At 35.7% G+C, this 16,168-nt stretch overlaps 1 protein-coding gene across 1 annotated transcript; it reads left to right on the plus strand.

The window, feature by feature from the left end:
* Positions 1 to 315: 315 nt before the first annotated feature.
* On the plus strand, positions 316 to 13,455 carry LOC118274627 (protein ABHD18). The gene is made up of 10 exons (XM_035592259.2): positions 316 to 565; positions 691 to 775; positions 1,075 to 1,257; positions 7,336 to 7,448; positions 8,043 to 8,181; positions 8,759 to 8,848; positions 9,173 to 9,632; positions 10,176 to 10,544; positions 11,926 to 12,061; positions 12,593 to 13,455. The coding sequence occupies exons 1-10, from the start codon at positions 474 to 476 to the stop codon at positions 12,657 to 12,659; spliced, it is 1,734 nt and encodes a 577-aa protein (XP_035448152.2). The 5' UTR covers positions 316 to 473; the 3' UTR covers positions 12,660 to 13,455.
* Positions 13,456 to 16,168: the final 2,713 nt, after the last annotated feature.

Here is a 16,168-nt window from a genome sequence, read left to right on the forward strand (position 1 = left end):
TTGCTAATAAGCGAGGAGCGATCATAAAAATATACGACAAAAATCTGCTTTTTAGGTTTGAGAATATAGGTTTTCGAACGCAAAGTTTGTTCAATTTATTGTTTAAAATTTTATACACGTTTTTCCGGTTCTTACATATTTTAAGATAGTTATTAATTTTTATATTTTTTTTAAGCATTAATTATCGTTTGTGTATGTTTTATTTCAGTCAAATAAAAATTTTAATTTTTTATCAAACATTTTCATTGACACAAAAAACCCTAAAACTAACGCAACTGTCAAAATGACAGATAACAGCTGACCATCCTGAAAAAAGAAACTTGTCGTCAATGTTGACATTTCCCATCACATTCAGTTTCAGTCATTCTCAACCAAAATGTATTGACAAAGGGTAATCGTAACAGAGAAATCAAAAAGATTTCATAAATTAAACTTGTCAATGAAACAGGCCATTACCGTCCGGGTCACGAAACATGTCGGCTAGCAGGTTAGACGCTGTGTACAGGAGTATACTTTTAACCAAGTTTTTTACTAAAGGATGGGGGAAACCGGAGAACTTGCGAAGGTCAGTGTGATGATAATACACGCGCTAGAGGTGTTGTGTAACAAGTGTTGCCGCCAACCTGCTTATTCCGTGATTTTCGTGAAACTACGAGTTTGTTTACAAGCCGTTCTCGTGTTGTGTTTTAGGTTATTCGAGTTCCGAAAAGTGGTTTCAAACCGCGACGAATGCTTCAAATTAGTTGAAAGGGACTACCCTGTTACGATTACAAAGGTAAGCAGAGCATTTTAGAACTATTCCAATTGGAATGTGAAGAAAAACAGTCAAATTGTGAATATACCTATTTTTAAAAATTGTCTAAATACCTTCAAGTAACCTAAAACTAATGATGAGAACATCAACATTAATAATTTTCTGCTATTAAATAATACATAAAGGATAGTTCTAATTAGATAATTCTAATTGGAAACATTAATATTCCTTAGCATTAAATTTACATCTACAATATTTAATTTTACATAAAAATATTTTATACAACTACCTAATAAATTATGCTCATTATATATTTGCAGCATCAAACACTATCAGATTGCCAACTCTTTGAAGGCTACTTCATAACTCCTTTGGAACGATACCTGCCTGGAATAGTGCCCAAAATCGCACAGAAAGCACATTTCCAGGCTCTCCTCCCGATCCACTGGCCGGAGAAACATTGCAAACCTGTATGTCTACATCTAGCTGGCACCGGAGACCATGTAAGTAATAAATAATCCTTTAAGCACCCAGTTAAATATCAATTACCATGCCCCTAGCACGCAGCTAAAAATCGAAAAGCTTATATCTACACTAAATAAGGAGGAGCAATTAAGTGAATAGAACGAGAAAATCATGCATGTTCTCAGTCACAGCAATACGATATGAGCGGCAGGGCTACAGAACTTGTGTGTGTTAATGTGTTAAAGGTTTTTTTAAGACTGAACTGAATAATGTATGTGGGTACTGAACTGGAACGTAGAAACATTATAATTAGTACCTCACATAAATAACAGAGAAACTATGTTCTGTTATCTAATTATTTCAATCAATTTTCAACTTTATTCCAACAAGACAAGGATGAAAATTAGTTAAAATCGGTAAATGAATTTTATGCTATGTATCTACCTATTTATCTGTATGTAAAGACTGCGAAATTTCATCATTAATCTTCTTAACAATCAGTCTTTCATGTGAGCCCATCAATAGTACTGATACTGCTATATTTAACCTTTTGTCTGACAGTATATGAGACAATGGAAAACATATTGTGATCTGATATAAAAGTATAAGGCTTAATCATCCTGTGTTCTTACTCACATTTTCACAATAACTAAATCTCATTAAAACCTATTATAAAAAAACAACAAGCTGACCAATTGAGGCTATACTAGATCTAATTATAAAACTTTATCAAGGATATTTTAATTTAATTTAAATAATAGTTACACACATCAATGCCATTTAAATATATTAAAATTATCACACATTGTATTTAATGTTAAAACAAGTTATTAAGTAAAGCAATAAAATTAATTTTTAACCCCCGACGCAAAAAGAGGGGTGTTATAAGTTTGACGTGTCTGTCTGTCTGTCTGTCGGTCTGTCTGTCTGTCTGTCTGTCTGTCTGTCTGTCTGTCTGTGGCATCATAACTCCCAAACGGATGCAGTGATTTCAATTTAGTTTTTTTCGTATGAAAGGGGACTTATGTGCGAGTGTTTTTAGACATGTTTGATGAAAATCGGTTGAGCCGTTTTAAAGTTATGAGCGGTGAAAGTGGGGAGATTAGCCGAAGGTCTGCAAATATACTGGGATGGGGTCTCAAATTAAACCGCATTGAAAGAAGATATTGAAAGATATTATTTTTCCGTATTAACAAAAATAAAGAATTAAATAAAAAAAATAAAATTTTATAACAAAAATATAAAATTTTTAATTTAACGTTTTATTACAAACAAAAAATCTTGCACCAATGTAATCTTTAGCCTACTTATAGAAACAAAAACTAGTAATTAATAAGTCAAAAAAAAAATAAAAGCGAACGAGCTTGACCTTAGATGTAATCTTTACCTTAACAAGAATCGAAATTATAGTAAGTATATGTAATATACTAAGCCTAACTTAACCTAACCTACCTATAAAAAGTATAAAATAATAAATTAAAAATTTAAAAAACCCCCGACATAAAAACTTAATTTCCCTTTAAAAAGTAAAAAATAATAAAAGAAACTTAATCTTAAAGTACCTAACAATGTACTAATAATTCTAAAAAAAAATACGTCTCGTTGGGGGACCGCATGAATACGGACTGCACACCGCCGCCCGCGTTGCTATATTTCTATTTTCTGCGTTATAGTTAAGTACTTAAACATCAATTTACTTTAATGTTAACACCAAGCATGTGATACTTATGAACAAATCGTAGATAAGTAAGAAATAATTAGGAGCGGTCCCCCAACGAGACGTATTTTTTTTTAGAATTATTAGTACATTGTTAGGTACTTTAAGATTAAGTTTCTTTTATTATTTTTTACTTTTTAAAGGGAAATTAAGTTTTTATGTCGGGGGTTTTTTAAATTTTTAATAATTCAAGTAGTACATATTTGTTTTATAAAATTGAATAGGCTAAAGATGGAAAATGTGCTTTAAATATACTTCTGTAATTTATGGATTTTTAACTAATTTATTTTGTGAAAATAAATAATATGTCACTTCACATTAATATGAGTAACTTATGACTAAATCACTGGAAATAAAAAGTATGTAATCACACTTTTATGTATTATAAATGTGTAAGTTTGTTTGGATATTTGTCTGTCAATTGCGCTGAAATTACTGAACGGATTTTGATGAAATTTGGAATACAGATAGGGTATGAGCTCACTAGGACGCCTGCTGACGCGAGCGAAGCCGCTGGCAAAAGCTAGTACCTACATTTAAATATAAACATGTTTTCCCTTAGGCTACTCTTTTCCTTCTAGTTAACAGCAACAGAATGTCATATGTCATAAAACAATACAGACATAAATAATACCTAGATTAGTATAATCATCCGCACTACACAAGTGTAAACAAAAACATGTATTTATGCACAAGGCATTGGCACGATACTTAATGTCGCACGTCACGCATTCGACACGACTGACTAAGGCGTGACGTCACTCGATTATACTGTCATACGATAGCACATTATTATGTCGGAGATATTTTTGATAAGGAAGATCGATCTGAGGCTTCCTAAGGCTAATCTGTTTGGGCTTACAATGTAATGTATCATGAACAGAGATGATCTTGTATTATGGTTACATTTTTCCAGTTAGGTATCTGCTATATAATATAACAAAGGGTGTCTCAATTTATCTTCAATGACCACACTGAATAAAGCTTCATTACCCCAGTTGGGGTTATCTTAGCGATACGGTCTATTAGATTGTAAGTGTAATGGAACGGCTCGACTCGACTCGGAGTGATACCACGGCCTCACAGAAAACCGATGTGAAACAACGCTTGCGTTGTATGAGTGCCAACAATCCTTCTTCCTAATCTTCACATCTCGATTCGATTCTCCAACAACCCTTAAATTCCTACCCCCTAAAAGGCCAGCAACGCACTTGTAACGCCTCTGGTGTTTTGGGTGTCCATGGGCGGCGATTGCTTACCATCAGGTGATCCGTCTATCGTCTATCCGTCTGTCGTATTTATAGCCCTGGTTAGAAGCTTTAACTTCCAGGCCACTACAGGAATCACCCGGTTTAGTAAGTCCACACTACGACTGATGAATAATAATCGTAGCGTGCTTACTGACGAGTGGTCACGTACACCCAAAACTGACTCAAAGACGTTTTGAGGACTTTGAGGACGGAAAATCAGATTTAGAGATTACTCCAGTATCCTTCTTTCGAGTTTGCTTAAGTTTAAAGTAATCTAAACGAGTGCGCTTTCGACGCTCTGATTGGTTGGTTTATTCCAGCCGGCCACTCAGAGCGGCGATCGCGCTGTCGTTTTCGTTCAACGGATCTGAGTATATTCAGCCCGCCGGATCGAGATCACGTGTTACTCCATATTCAATACATGAATGTGTTCCACAATCAAATGTAGGTGTAGTTAATAAAATGTATCAATTGTGGCTCCACTCGGGCACAGGATAGACTAATAGAAGGTAGAAGCACATAAATGGATCGACAGTCGCAAATGAGATCAAAGTCAAAGTCAAATCATTTGAAATAGCTACAAATAAATAAATAATAGTGTGTCAGTCTGTCTGTCAGTGATTCCTCAACTATATGGGTAGATATGTCTGGCATGGGACTTACGTAACACATAGAGGGACACGCGTTGATTATCACGCTGTTACTGTTACAAATTATTATCTTACAATGTTAAAGGTTGAATTAATAATAAATCAATATCGAATCGGAACTGTGAAGTTCCGTATCTATTGAACAACTTGTTCCATAACATTATTGTCAAACCCAGATCAATTACGTTTCAGTCTCTAGATACAGTGTGCTGCTTTCAATACTAGACTAGACTCTGAATATTTTTATGACTAAATTCTAAGATACTTATAATCTGACCACCTTTGCTACTTCCTCCGGGAAGTGCTGGAGCTGCGAACTACCTGGCGGGCTTACTGGGGCTCCGGCTCAAAGAGCTGGAGTAGGAACGGGGTGGTTTTTAGTCATTAAGAGTCTGACACTCCCTCTCGCCTTGCCCAAGGCAATTTGTGAGAAGTCATTAATGGATGATATTCCCCCTTAAAAAAAACCTCTGCCACTTCTTGATGTTAAATAAGTATACCTAGTTAAAGAAAACTGAACATTTCCGAAAGATGGTAAACGACCTATTTCAAACTACAAATCTCTCTCTGCTAATTTTCATCCAAAACTTTTTAAATTAAATTATCCATCCCAAACTTTCGCATTTATAATAATGATCTTCAAAATTCTAAGCACCTAAACAAAATAGTTTGTCCAACAGTTTGCGCCAAACTCGCTGGAAAGCATTTCGTTGTCCCACATAATTGAAACTAGGACAGCAATGTTACGCAATCTCTGCAGTTTATATTCTTTTAAAACATCACGGTCGACAGTCACGAGACAATTCAAACTATAATTTGCATTAATTAGTAGATATTGGCGTAATTAAGGCTTCTTTTTCTATAACAAAACTATTATTATAACTACTGAATATTAGTAAATGGTAATGACACTGATTAGTTCTAGACTAGACAAGATTTTTCAATATATTTCAAACCTTATTATGTACAAGTTTTAAAGTTGAAAATCTATAATGAAATTTCAAAAATATATTGAGACATAACGTTTTGTCGTTTGAACCTACTATATGACTAGATATCACCTAGATATATACCTACCTACCTGTGGGAACAAAGCATGTGTTCTATAAATTATTGAAGAACTCTAACATTGTCTGTGGGAAATCAATCAGGTTTCACCTGCTTCAATCATCATCGATTTCTTAAAAGAAAACTTGATACTGAATTTTCATTAGTGAATTACGCAGCTTTAAGGTACGCGTCAATAGATCCGCATCGTACGCATCGCACACGTCGTACCTACGCATTCCGTATGGCGTCATCAGTACGCACTACGCATCGCATGTAGGCATTGCCTATGATGCGGTCCGTACCATAAGGATCAGTGGAAACAGTTATAAGATTTTCTATACAAGACAAACTGATATCCGTTGCGTGTGATGCGTACGATGTGGACCTGTGGACACTTACCTTAAAGCTGCACAATTTAACATCAACATTGTAATGTACACAGATTTCCTTTTATTCCTACAATACGTAAAACTAACTTATCGACTTTACGATATCTTATCATTAAATTTTATCGAAACGCATAATTTGATAACATGGTACCGATTTACGACCACCTAATGCCTAATGCATGTGCTAATCGCTAGCTATACGAAAACCAGTATAAACTGACCGTGGATTGTGGGAAAAGATCATACAAAGCGAGGCCATGATAAATTGGTTTTGTATAGTTCGATTTGTAGCCGTATCTACGTACTTAGAATGGAATATTATCTACAAACGTTCGGTTATTGACCCTAATAATTTTGACAGGAATAAAAACAAAAATGGACGTTGAGATTGAAAGAAATAAACACTAATACTCGTCTTTTGGCTCTCGGCCAGTAAACAGAACGGTTGCACATCCTTGTATGTTTGACTTATGCGTTTTTGTACCGAAGTAAGGTTTTTGGACGTTTGCCCACATTATTTTTATTAATCGTCGGCTTTACCTATCAGAGGGGAGTTAATGTATTGCGGAACAATGGAATATCAATGTGTTTTTCTACCCGAGATGTGCTATGTTACGTTGCTATGGATGCATTTGGCATTCATCCATCATATTCATTGGTACATAAAGCTTAGCACTGGTGGAAACGGACTCAGCTAAGCTATGTTTTTATATGGAAAGATGCGTGCTATGGATAGCTTCCCTACTATCGATACATCGCATACTCTAACTGCGCATCTTCCTCGCACAGCTACTTTGCGGCGGCGCATCTTCATAGCACATCTTCCTCGCACAGTTACATAGCTTAGTATCGGCCGGCTGGAATGAACCAATCAATTAGAGCCGAACGTGCTCTCATTTCGATCTCGTTAAACGTAAAACAAACTCGTACTAAGAGCCCCTAGTACCTAATTCATTAAGTATAACTTACCTTTATCAAAATTACTCAAATAAAGTACAAATTACTTACCTATCCTATGTACATAAAGATTCAACACTGTTGTTCACTTGTTTGCTTCCAGTTTTTCTGGCGACGACGCAACCTGATGGTGAAGCCTCTACTGAAGGAAGCCGGCATCGGTGGCATCATACTGGAGAACCCCTTCTATGGACTGCGCAAGCCGACTGACCAAGTGTAAGTATTTTCAAGAAGTTAGAACCTATTTCACTTAAAATGGTTATAAATTATAGAAATTGTAAGGTTTTTATCATGATGTAGCATCACATCTATTCAATTCCAAATTCTGTTATTGAGGATTTTCGAAAAATCAGCGCTCTATCCACCCACATGAGCAGACGTATCATCTGGAGTTAAGCAATTAGCTTCGCCCATGAGTACCCGTAACACTAGAGAAGGTACAAGAGCATTACCAGTTTAGGGCACAGTGAGTAAAGTTCTCTAAAAAAAGAGGATCCTCCGACCAAGCGTCGTAGCTGACGGGCTTTCTGCCCAACTATTGTTCGTTGGGATATTCTATCCATATTTATTCGCATGTAAACTTGATATGGACTGTAGGATTTATGACGTCATCCGTTGATTAGTTCCTCGATCACCTATGTGCGACTACTGTAATCTATCACTTGTCATGTATCGCTACACTAGCCTTTATGTGGGAAAGATTGGACCCCCGGTAAAACTACTAATGCTGTACTATAACACTATTAGCAAACCATAAATATAACACTCAACGAAAACCTTCTTGTAACACAACTGTATGTATCTCCCCAGTCGTTCCTCTCTGCACAACGTGTCGGATATATTCGTGATGGGCGGCTGCCTGATCCTGGAGTCGCTGGTGCTGTTCCACTGGTGCGAGCGCAACGGCCTCGGCCCGCTAGGCGTCACCGGCCTCTCTATGGGCGGACATGTAAGTATACCTTGTCATAGGCGTAGCCAGGTTCTAGTTTCGGGAGGGGTTCAAGAAAGTCGAGCCACTAAAAAAACTTCATACATGAGAAAAAAAAATTCACAGCAGTAATAGAGACCTTTGCCAAACAGGGGATGTACTATGCTAACTAGAAAAATAACGCTCTGTAATATCTAGGCACGCATTTTTCGGCTACGCCTATATACCTTGTTATATCTATGTGATTGGTTCTTTGTAAACCATTTTAAGAGAGGATAAACTTCTTTGTGTGATGTCAATGTAAAAGTAACCTTTAAAGGTACTCGTCCATAGGCCCGCATCATACGCATTGTAACGGATATAGTTTGTCTTGTATAGAAACTCGTACAACTGCGTCCACTGATCCGCATCGTACGCACCGCATCATCAGCAATGCCTTCATGTGATGCGTACGATGCTTGCTATTCGTACGATGCGGGCCTTTCACGCTTACCATAATACGTACGGTTTCTACAAAAACAACGCGTACACATTTTTAAACAAATTTTAAATTATTTTTAAATGTACCTATGCTAAAAAAATACATATCATACGACAGATGGCGTCATTGGCAGCTACAAACTGGCCGAAACCTCTAGTACTGGTCCCATGTCTGTCGTGGTCAACTGCATCCGCAGTATTCTTACAGGTAACTCGATTATATGCCTTATATCTTCTTCATTAAGACTCATAATGTTACTAAAACTTATACTTAAACTTAGTGCAAACTAATTTGAGCTCTATTTTGATTCTCGTAAGAGTCAGTATCGAAAATTCTATCTGAAAATGTATCTACAGAGTGTAGTTTAACTGAAACTTAGTGCAAACTAATTTGAGCTCTATTTTGATACACATAAAAGTCAGAATCTTATTCTAAAACTATGATTCAAGTTGTAATATAACTCAAACCTAATGCAAACTAATTTGAGCTCTATATTAACACGCATAAAGAATTTATTCTATAATTCTTCAGGGTGTAATGTCGCATTCGATAAACTGGGACCTGCTAGAGGACCAGTACTTATCAGACGGCGAGTATAGAGAGAAACTATCGAAAATGGTGACAATAGTGGACGAAGCGTTCCTCGCAGGCAAGAAGTTCGCACGCACATACTCTCAAAACATAGACATACCACAAGAAAAAACCGACAAAAATGACACAAAAAAAGAATTAGATATAACTTACAAAGAAAATGCTGTACCGGATAACTTAATAGATAATATAAACAAAGTGCCTAGAAACGTAGATAAGAGCCAAATCGAGAATATACATGAAGAATTGAAGATGTTGTTGGATGAAAATAAAATTAGTTTAGAGTTGTATAACAAATTGACGTCGAATGAGAAGTTTGTGTTGGAGCCGACCGATATCGATGCTATCAACAATATGAGCGAGCCACGGATCAAGGAAGTCTTGTTAAAGTGTAAAGTTGGTAAGTCCATTTGTAAAAGAACTGATTTATATGTTGTTGTGTGTTTATCTAGAGTTCTAGTCTATTTGATGAAGAATATCAATAGTACTACAGTTTGATTAAATAAAGCAAGAAAGATTTTTCTGGCATATTTAGTAATAAAATGATGCTATATATGCTGTAGGTGCAGGAGATTTTTTATAAGTGTGGCAAATTCTTTATTTTATATGATATTCATTAAGTAAAAATAAGCACATTTTTTTGGTATGTTCAGTCCAAAAATCTTAAGTTATGACCGATGAAAGATATTCAATGCAAAACATATTTATGTTCTAACATAGAAAAATATATTTTTTAAATCGGTAGTAACGTGTTCTATATTGCCTTTACAGAAGATATGAAAATTTTGCCACATCAACAAAAATTATCCTGTATATAACAAGAAACTATCACAAACAGACAATGCAAATCAAATCATCCTTTGTCTAAGAATAACGTCACAAATTACAATTTTAACATATTTCCTACAATTTTTAACAACCATATTATATATTTTTCTTCCAGCCGACCTCCAAGAATTAGTAGTGACAATACAGAAACAATCAGAAGAGAATAACAAGGTTCAATCTCCAGTACTAAGTGCCAAACAGGAAAATGTAGTAGCAACCCCGAAGCCTCTAGAAAACCCGTTAACAACTGTACCACCGAAAGAAGAAATCATAAAGAAACCAGATAAATCATGGAACTTCTCATCAGACCTGTGGATAAATTATTTACCCTTCTTAAAATCCAGTAGTAAAAGTGGGAAAAAGATAGACATAAGTAAAATACATTGGAGGGACAGAGAGACGCTACAGTTCATGAGAGGCATCATGGACGAATGTACGCATCTTAGCAATTTTTCCGTGCCCTACGACACTTCTTTGATCATTGGTAAGTACGTTTTGAAGATAGTTTTGTTTTTGGTTAGGTGATAGTCTTCTTTTTTTTTATTATATAAACATAGGTCGGGTTTTCCTTCCTGACGCTTTAACTCCAGAACGCACGAACCGATTTCCACGGTTTTGCATTCGGTTTCGGTGGTGGCGAAACGGAGTTCGCCGGGTTTACTAGTTTATTTATAGATACTATGCATTTTTTAGTTTGGTATCTTGGCACTCATTGTGTCCACGTGTACTGTAACTTCAGGAAGTTTCTATCTTCCTAAACTTCATAGCAACCACTATCATAAAAACTGCAACAAGTTGCAATTGAGTTAAACAAAATGTCTGACCCTTTTAACTAAAAAATCACGGCTTGCTCACGTAAATTTATGGAGAAACGCTCTACTAGTTTCGAGTCACAGCGAGACTCTTAGATTAGTAGAACTGTTCTCCGTATATTTACGTAAGTAAACCGGGATTTTTTAGTTAAATTTAGTATGTCTCACAAAAGAATGACTCTTTTGTTGGTGTATTATCAATTTTTTTAAAACAAGAATCGCCGATATATTCTTAATAATAAATGGAAGTTGGAACTTTGCAATCTATTTTTGATTGCAGCGCACACTGTAGTAAATGATGAATCTAAATATAATATAGAAAGTGATAGCGCAAACACTTTCACATTCTAAGCTATATTTATAGTTGGAACGTATTTTGGCAACCATCTTGCATGGTTAACGTTCCGACAACAACTATCGTACCTTTGGTATTATATATTTCCGGACATACAGCTATATGGTGAAATAGTGTACGAGTATTTATATTCGTGATCTGAACCCTTAGTATAAGTTTGCTACACGTTTAAAGTAATCGAAACGACAGCGTGTTCGGCGCTCTGATTGGTAGGTTTATTCGAGCCGGCCAATCAGAGCGCCGAACGCGTTCTCATTTCGATTGCTTTAAACGTAAAGCAAACTCGTACTAAGGGTACTGCATAGACTTTTTCTTGAACAAAAATGATAAAAAAAGCTTAATTTTTATCTTAGATCATAGGACACATACTCGTTATTAAACTAAAGTTTTAGAATAGTGTCTAAAACTACTTAAATACTGAATACTGAAATGTTACCTAATTTTAAGTTACTTCAATATCATGTTATTTCTGTCACTTGACAAAAAAATATAGCGATAGAACTATTCTTGAAACTTAAAATAAATTGAGTGACCGTAGAGTATTTAGCCATTAGTTAATTCTTGTAACATCCAAAGAAACAAATGGAACTATAAAAATAATTATCGGAAACTCATGGACATTAATAAACATAGTAAATAGCCCGTCTTAAGTTCTGATGTTAGAACTATAAAACTAACCAAATCCCTCTATGACACAGCTGTATGCGCGAAACACGATGCGTACGTGCCGCGCGATGACGTCGGCACGTTGGAAGAGATCTGGCCGGGCGCGGAGGTGCGGTACGTGGACGCGGGCCACGTGTCCGCCTACATACTGCACCAGTCACTCTTCAGGTGAGACCTGCGTAGATACTTGTGACGTCATTTTAGGAGGAAGAACAAAGTCCAGTATACGTGGTGTTAAGACTTTATTATAGCTAGGCAATACGTCAATTGGCTCTGACAACTGAAACTATATACCTAGACAGCAGTATGGTGCTAAAGTTCATAAATATTTGATTTGATCCAAAATAATGGCATAACATTTCCCACCCACCACTTATTTCGTATTTGATCGAAATATTTCTGTGGCTTGATGATAATAACGACTGCACGGTTAGCGTGGTGGCTAGGCAACTGGCTGCCGTGGGACGAGTCGCGGGTTCGATTCCCGCACGGAGCAACTCTGTGTGTTCTACAAATTGCTTTTCCGGGTCCGAGTGCCGTGTGTATGTGAACTTGTATGTTTGTAAACGCACCCACGACACAGGAGAAAATCCTAATGTGGGACAAGCAACGTATAAACAAAACACTTGATTGGATTATATTTATTTTAAAACATAACCTTATTTAGGTTCTTTTGTACAAATTAATGTATTTTCACAGAGCCTGCATAAAGGAAGCATTCGAGCGATCAAAGAAAAGATGGCGAGACGGCGAACATATCAACTGACAATAGTTTATACCTAGCACTAGTATGACGTTCCTTTACATTAAGATAAACAAAGTAAGCTCAAACATTCACTCAGGCATTAGTTACAAACTAATGTACCTGTCAGGACTGAAAAGGGGCGGGGTTTTGATACGCCCCGCCCCTTGTAGGCAGCAATGTCAGTAAAATTGGTGCAATGTAAAAAGGCTTGGTGTTGCCACATCTCCTTTTTTGTATGTAAAATTGCCAGTTGACAGTGCCATGTTGGATTTAGCACAATTTTTACGAATAGCAATACACGCGGACTTCTAAACTTTTATTTGAAGTGGAAGTTCTAGTGATATTTTAATATCTTCGACCATTCTTGTACGTGGGAATCGAGGGTTATCAAGCCAGGTCTTATGCGGCTTGGTTCGTTCGATCCCCGTGAACAGTTAGCACAAAATAACTGGACATGAAGTCTACCGTCCAGGATCTAACAGCGCTACACACGAAACAAACGATTTTAGTATTTATTTTCATTGACGTATAATTTAAATTCCATTAACGTAACTGTAAGCGAAGGTTGTTAAAATTTGTAATGTGATTTCTATGTCCCAGCTTGATGTTTATAGTTTTATACGAAACAATGAAGTACAAATTTAATTTTCGAGCGCATATTGTTTAGATAATAATTTCCAGTGTTGCAACGCTTTTAGAGTTATTTATTGTAGACGACTCTCGGTGTAAATAAGAACAAATTATATATTTCTCTATTGAGATGAGATTGTAAAGTGTACATTGTATTTTTATAAATAAAATTGTTTTTTTATTACTATTTGTTTTGTTTCATTTGGTTACAACTCTTACTGCCGAACTCAGAGTCATTCAATGGTTACTTAATTCAGTCCTTAGCAATTGTATTCGGAACAAAATCGTTACTAAGGAATAGTATATAGATATGTTTGTCGCGTTAAAATCCAAATTTAATTCGAAGTCCTTATATCGGAATCCTAAATAAAAGGGGGATACCATGTTTTACGTTGAACAAGATCCAAATAAGACCGCGTATAGCGTACGCGTAATTCCTAATTAGACGAAACGTAACGAATATAAGTAGAGTAACTACACGCTATATACATTAAAACAACGAAATATACAACAAAACGCATTTATTCTGAATCATTATTCATTCGTGATCACAACTGCAACATAAAACTCTGAATACAAACCAGATATTCAATTATAGACCACAATATAGGGAAGATGGCAAAGCCACTATCCATCCGTCTGATAGATTCATATAAACTATAAAACTAGTCCGGTCAATTTAGACCTGAAAACAGTAATGAAAGAACAAAAATTCCGACAGAGCTGAATTTTGGTACAGACCTTTATTTTACTATAAAGATTAAAAATTTAAAAGTCCCCATCGATCCCATATGTGCTTCAAAAGATATTCGAGGTCAAAGGTCAACATTTTAGGTATTTTGAGATTTTCTCAAAAACCGTAACTTTTTCAAAAAAATACCTCAGACCAAATTTGTAGATCTCAAAATTCTCTACAAAATGGTCTTTATAAGTTTTTCTATAAGTATTACCGTTTCTAAGATAGATTCGTGTGTTTTCCACTTTGGAAGCGTCTAACTTTCAAACGATTGATTTTGACGAAAAGTGGTTTTAGAAACCTTAATGTCTTTTTTAAAGACCTATCCATAGACAACCATCACGGATATGCAAGCTGAAAAAAATTTTTTTGAATTAGTTCCACGTATGGAGTGCCCCCCTTTACTTTTTAAATTTATAAAATTTTATTCAAAATTCGAATAGCGGTTACCGAAATACACCATCTTACAAAGGTTGAACTATGTAGGCCCAACAGTTTCGGAAATAAATGTCTGTCCGTCCGTCCGTCCGTCCGTCCGTCCGTATGTCACAGCCTGTTGGGCCTACATAGTTGAAACTTTGTAAGATGGTGTATTTCGGTAACCGCTATTCGAATTTTGAATAAAAATTTATAAATTTAAAAAGTAAAGGGGGGCACTCCATACATGGAACTGATTCAAAAAAAATTTTTTTCAGCTTACATATCCGTGATGGGTGTCTATGGATAGGTCTTTAAAAAAGACATTAAGGTTTCTAAAACCACTTTTCGTCAAAATCAATCGTTTGAAAGTTAGACGCTTCCAAAGTGGAAAATGTGTGTGGGGACACACGAATCTATCTTAGAAACGGTAATACTTATAGAAAAACTTATAACGACCATTTTGTAGAGAATTTTGAGATCTACAAATTAGGTCTTTGGTATTTTTATGATAAAACTTATGGGTTTTGAGAAAATGTCAAATAACCTAAAATGTTGACCTTTGACCTCGAATAACTTTTGAAGCACATATGGGATCGATGGGGACTTTTAAATTTTTAATCTTTATAGTAAAATAAAGGTCTGTACCAAAATTCAGCTCTGTCGGAATTTTTGATATTTCAATATCGTATAATGACCGGACTAAACACGTATTTTAACCAATCATAAACATTGATTTGAAACGTCAGATGACGTCACTTCGCATTATAAGAAGTGATGTAGTGAGCTCCCGCTGTTTATTAAGTATTTTAAAACATTAAACACGAACATATGTTTTATTTTCTTACGGAAACAAATACTTTCGAAGATATATTGATTTGAAATATCGCGTAACGTCACTTCTAGGTACGTTTTATACGTAGAAATGACGTATTTGCTCTCACTCCTAAACTTTGATTGGTTTTATCTAAGTATTGTTATCTTATATGACAAAAAAAAATACGTGTCTAATATTTTTCCATTACCTAACTGACGGACTAAATAGATTTTGAATTTTCACACCCCGTCATCATCCCTATAATTGTGTTATCATCATCCCTATTACCGTTTATTTTACAGTGAATGATCAAAATGTCCTACATAATAATGCAAGAAGCCATTTTATTATAAAAGTGGACTAAATTGCTATATTATGATATAGAGACTACAATTAATGTGATTAACAATTATAATTACACTGGAATGAACGCTTCGTAGCGACGAAACTTAGAAACACTCCGTTCGAACATTATGCCTATAGGTATTAGGTTAGTTTATGTGAACTGCTATAGAATTACCAAGTATTATTGATGAGTATATTAATTATAGAAATTGACGTGTCTTTGCAATCTTTGTTAGCTAGTAGTAAGTCTGTTGTAAACGCAAATATATTTAATATGAATAATGTTGGTAACATCGCGTAGGTTGCTGACGTCGCTGCGTCCGCGCACGCTGCTCATGAAAGAGTCCCTCTGTGACTCGAAACTAGTAGAATTTTTCTCACTATATTTACGTGAGTAAACCGTTACTTTTAGCTTTTTTTATGGAACAAGCCGGTAAACGAACAGACGGATCACCTGATGGTAAGCAATCGCTGCCGCTCATGGACGCTTGATACACCAGAGGCGTTACAAGTGCGTAGCCGGCCTTTAGGGGTTAGGAAAATTTAGCGGTTCCTATACACAACTATATCACACACAAAGGAAAT

The sequence above is a fragment of the Spodoptera frugiperda genome, chromosome 11 (assembly GCF_023101765.2).
Source record: "Spodoptera frugiperda isolate SF20-4 chromosome 11, AGI-APGP_CSIRO_Sfru_2.0, whole genome shotgun sequence".
NCBI lineage: Eukaryota > Metazoa > Arthropoda > Insecta > Lepidoptera > Noctuidae > Spodoptera > Spodoptera frugiperda.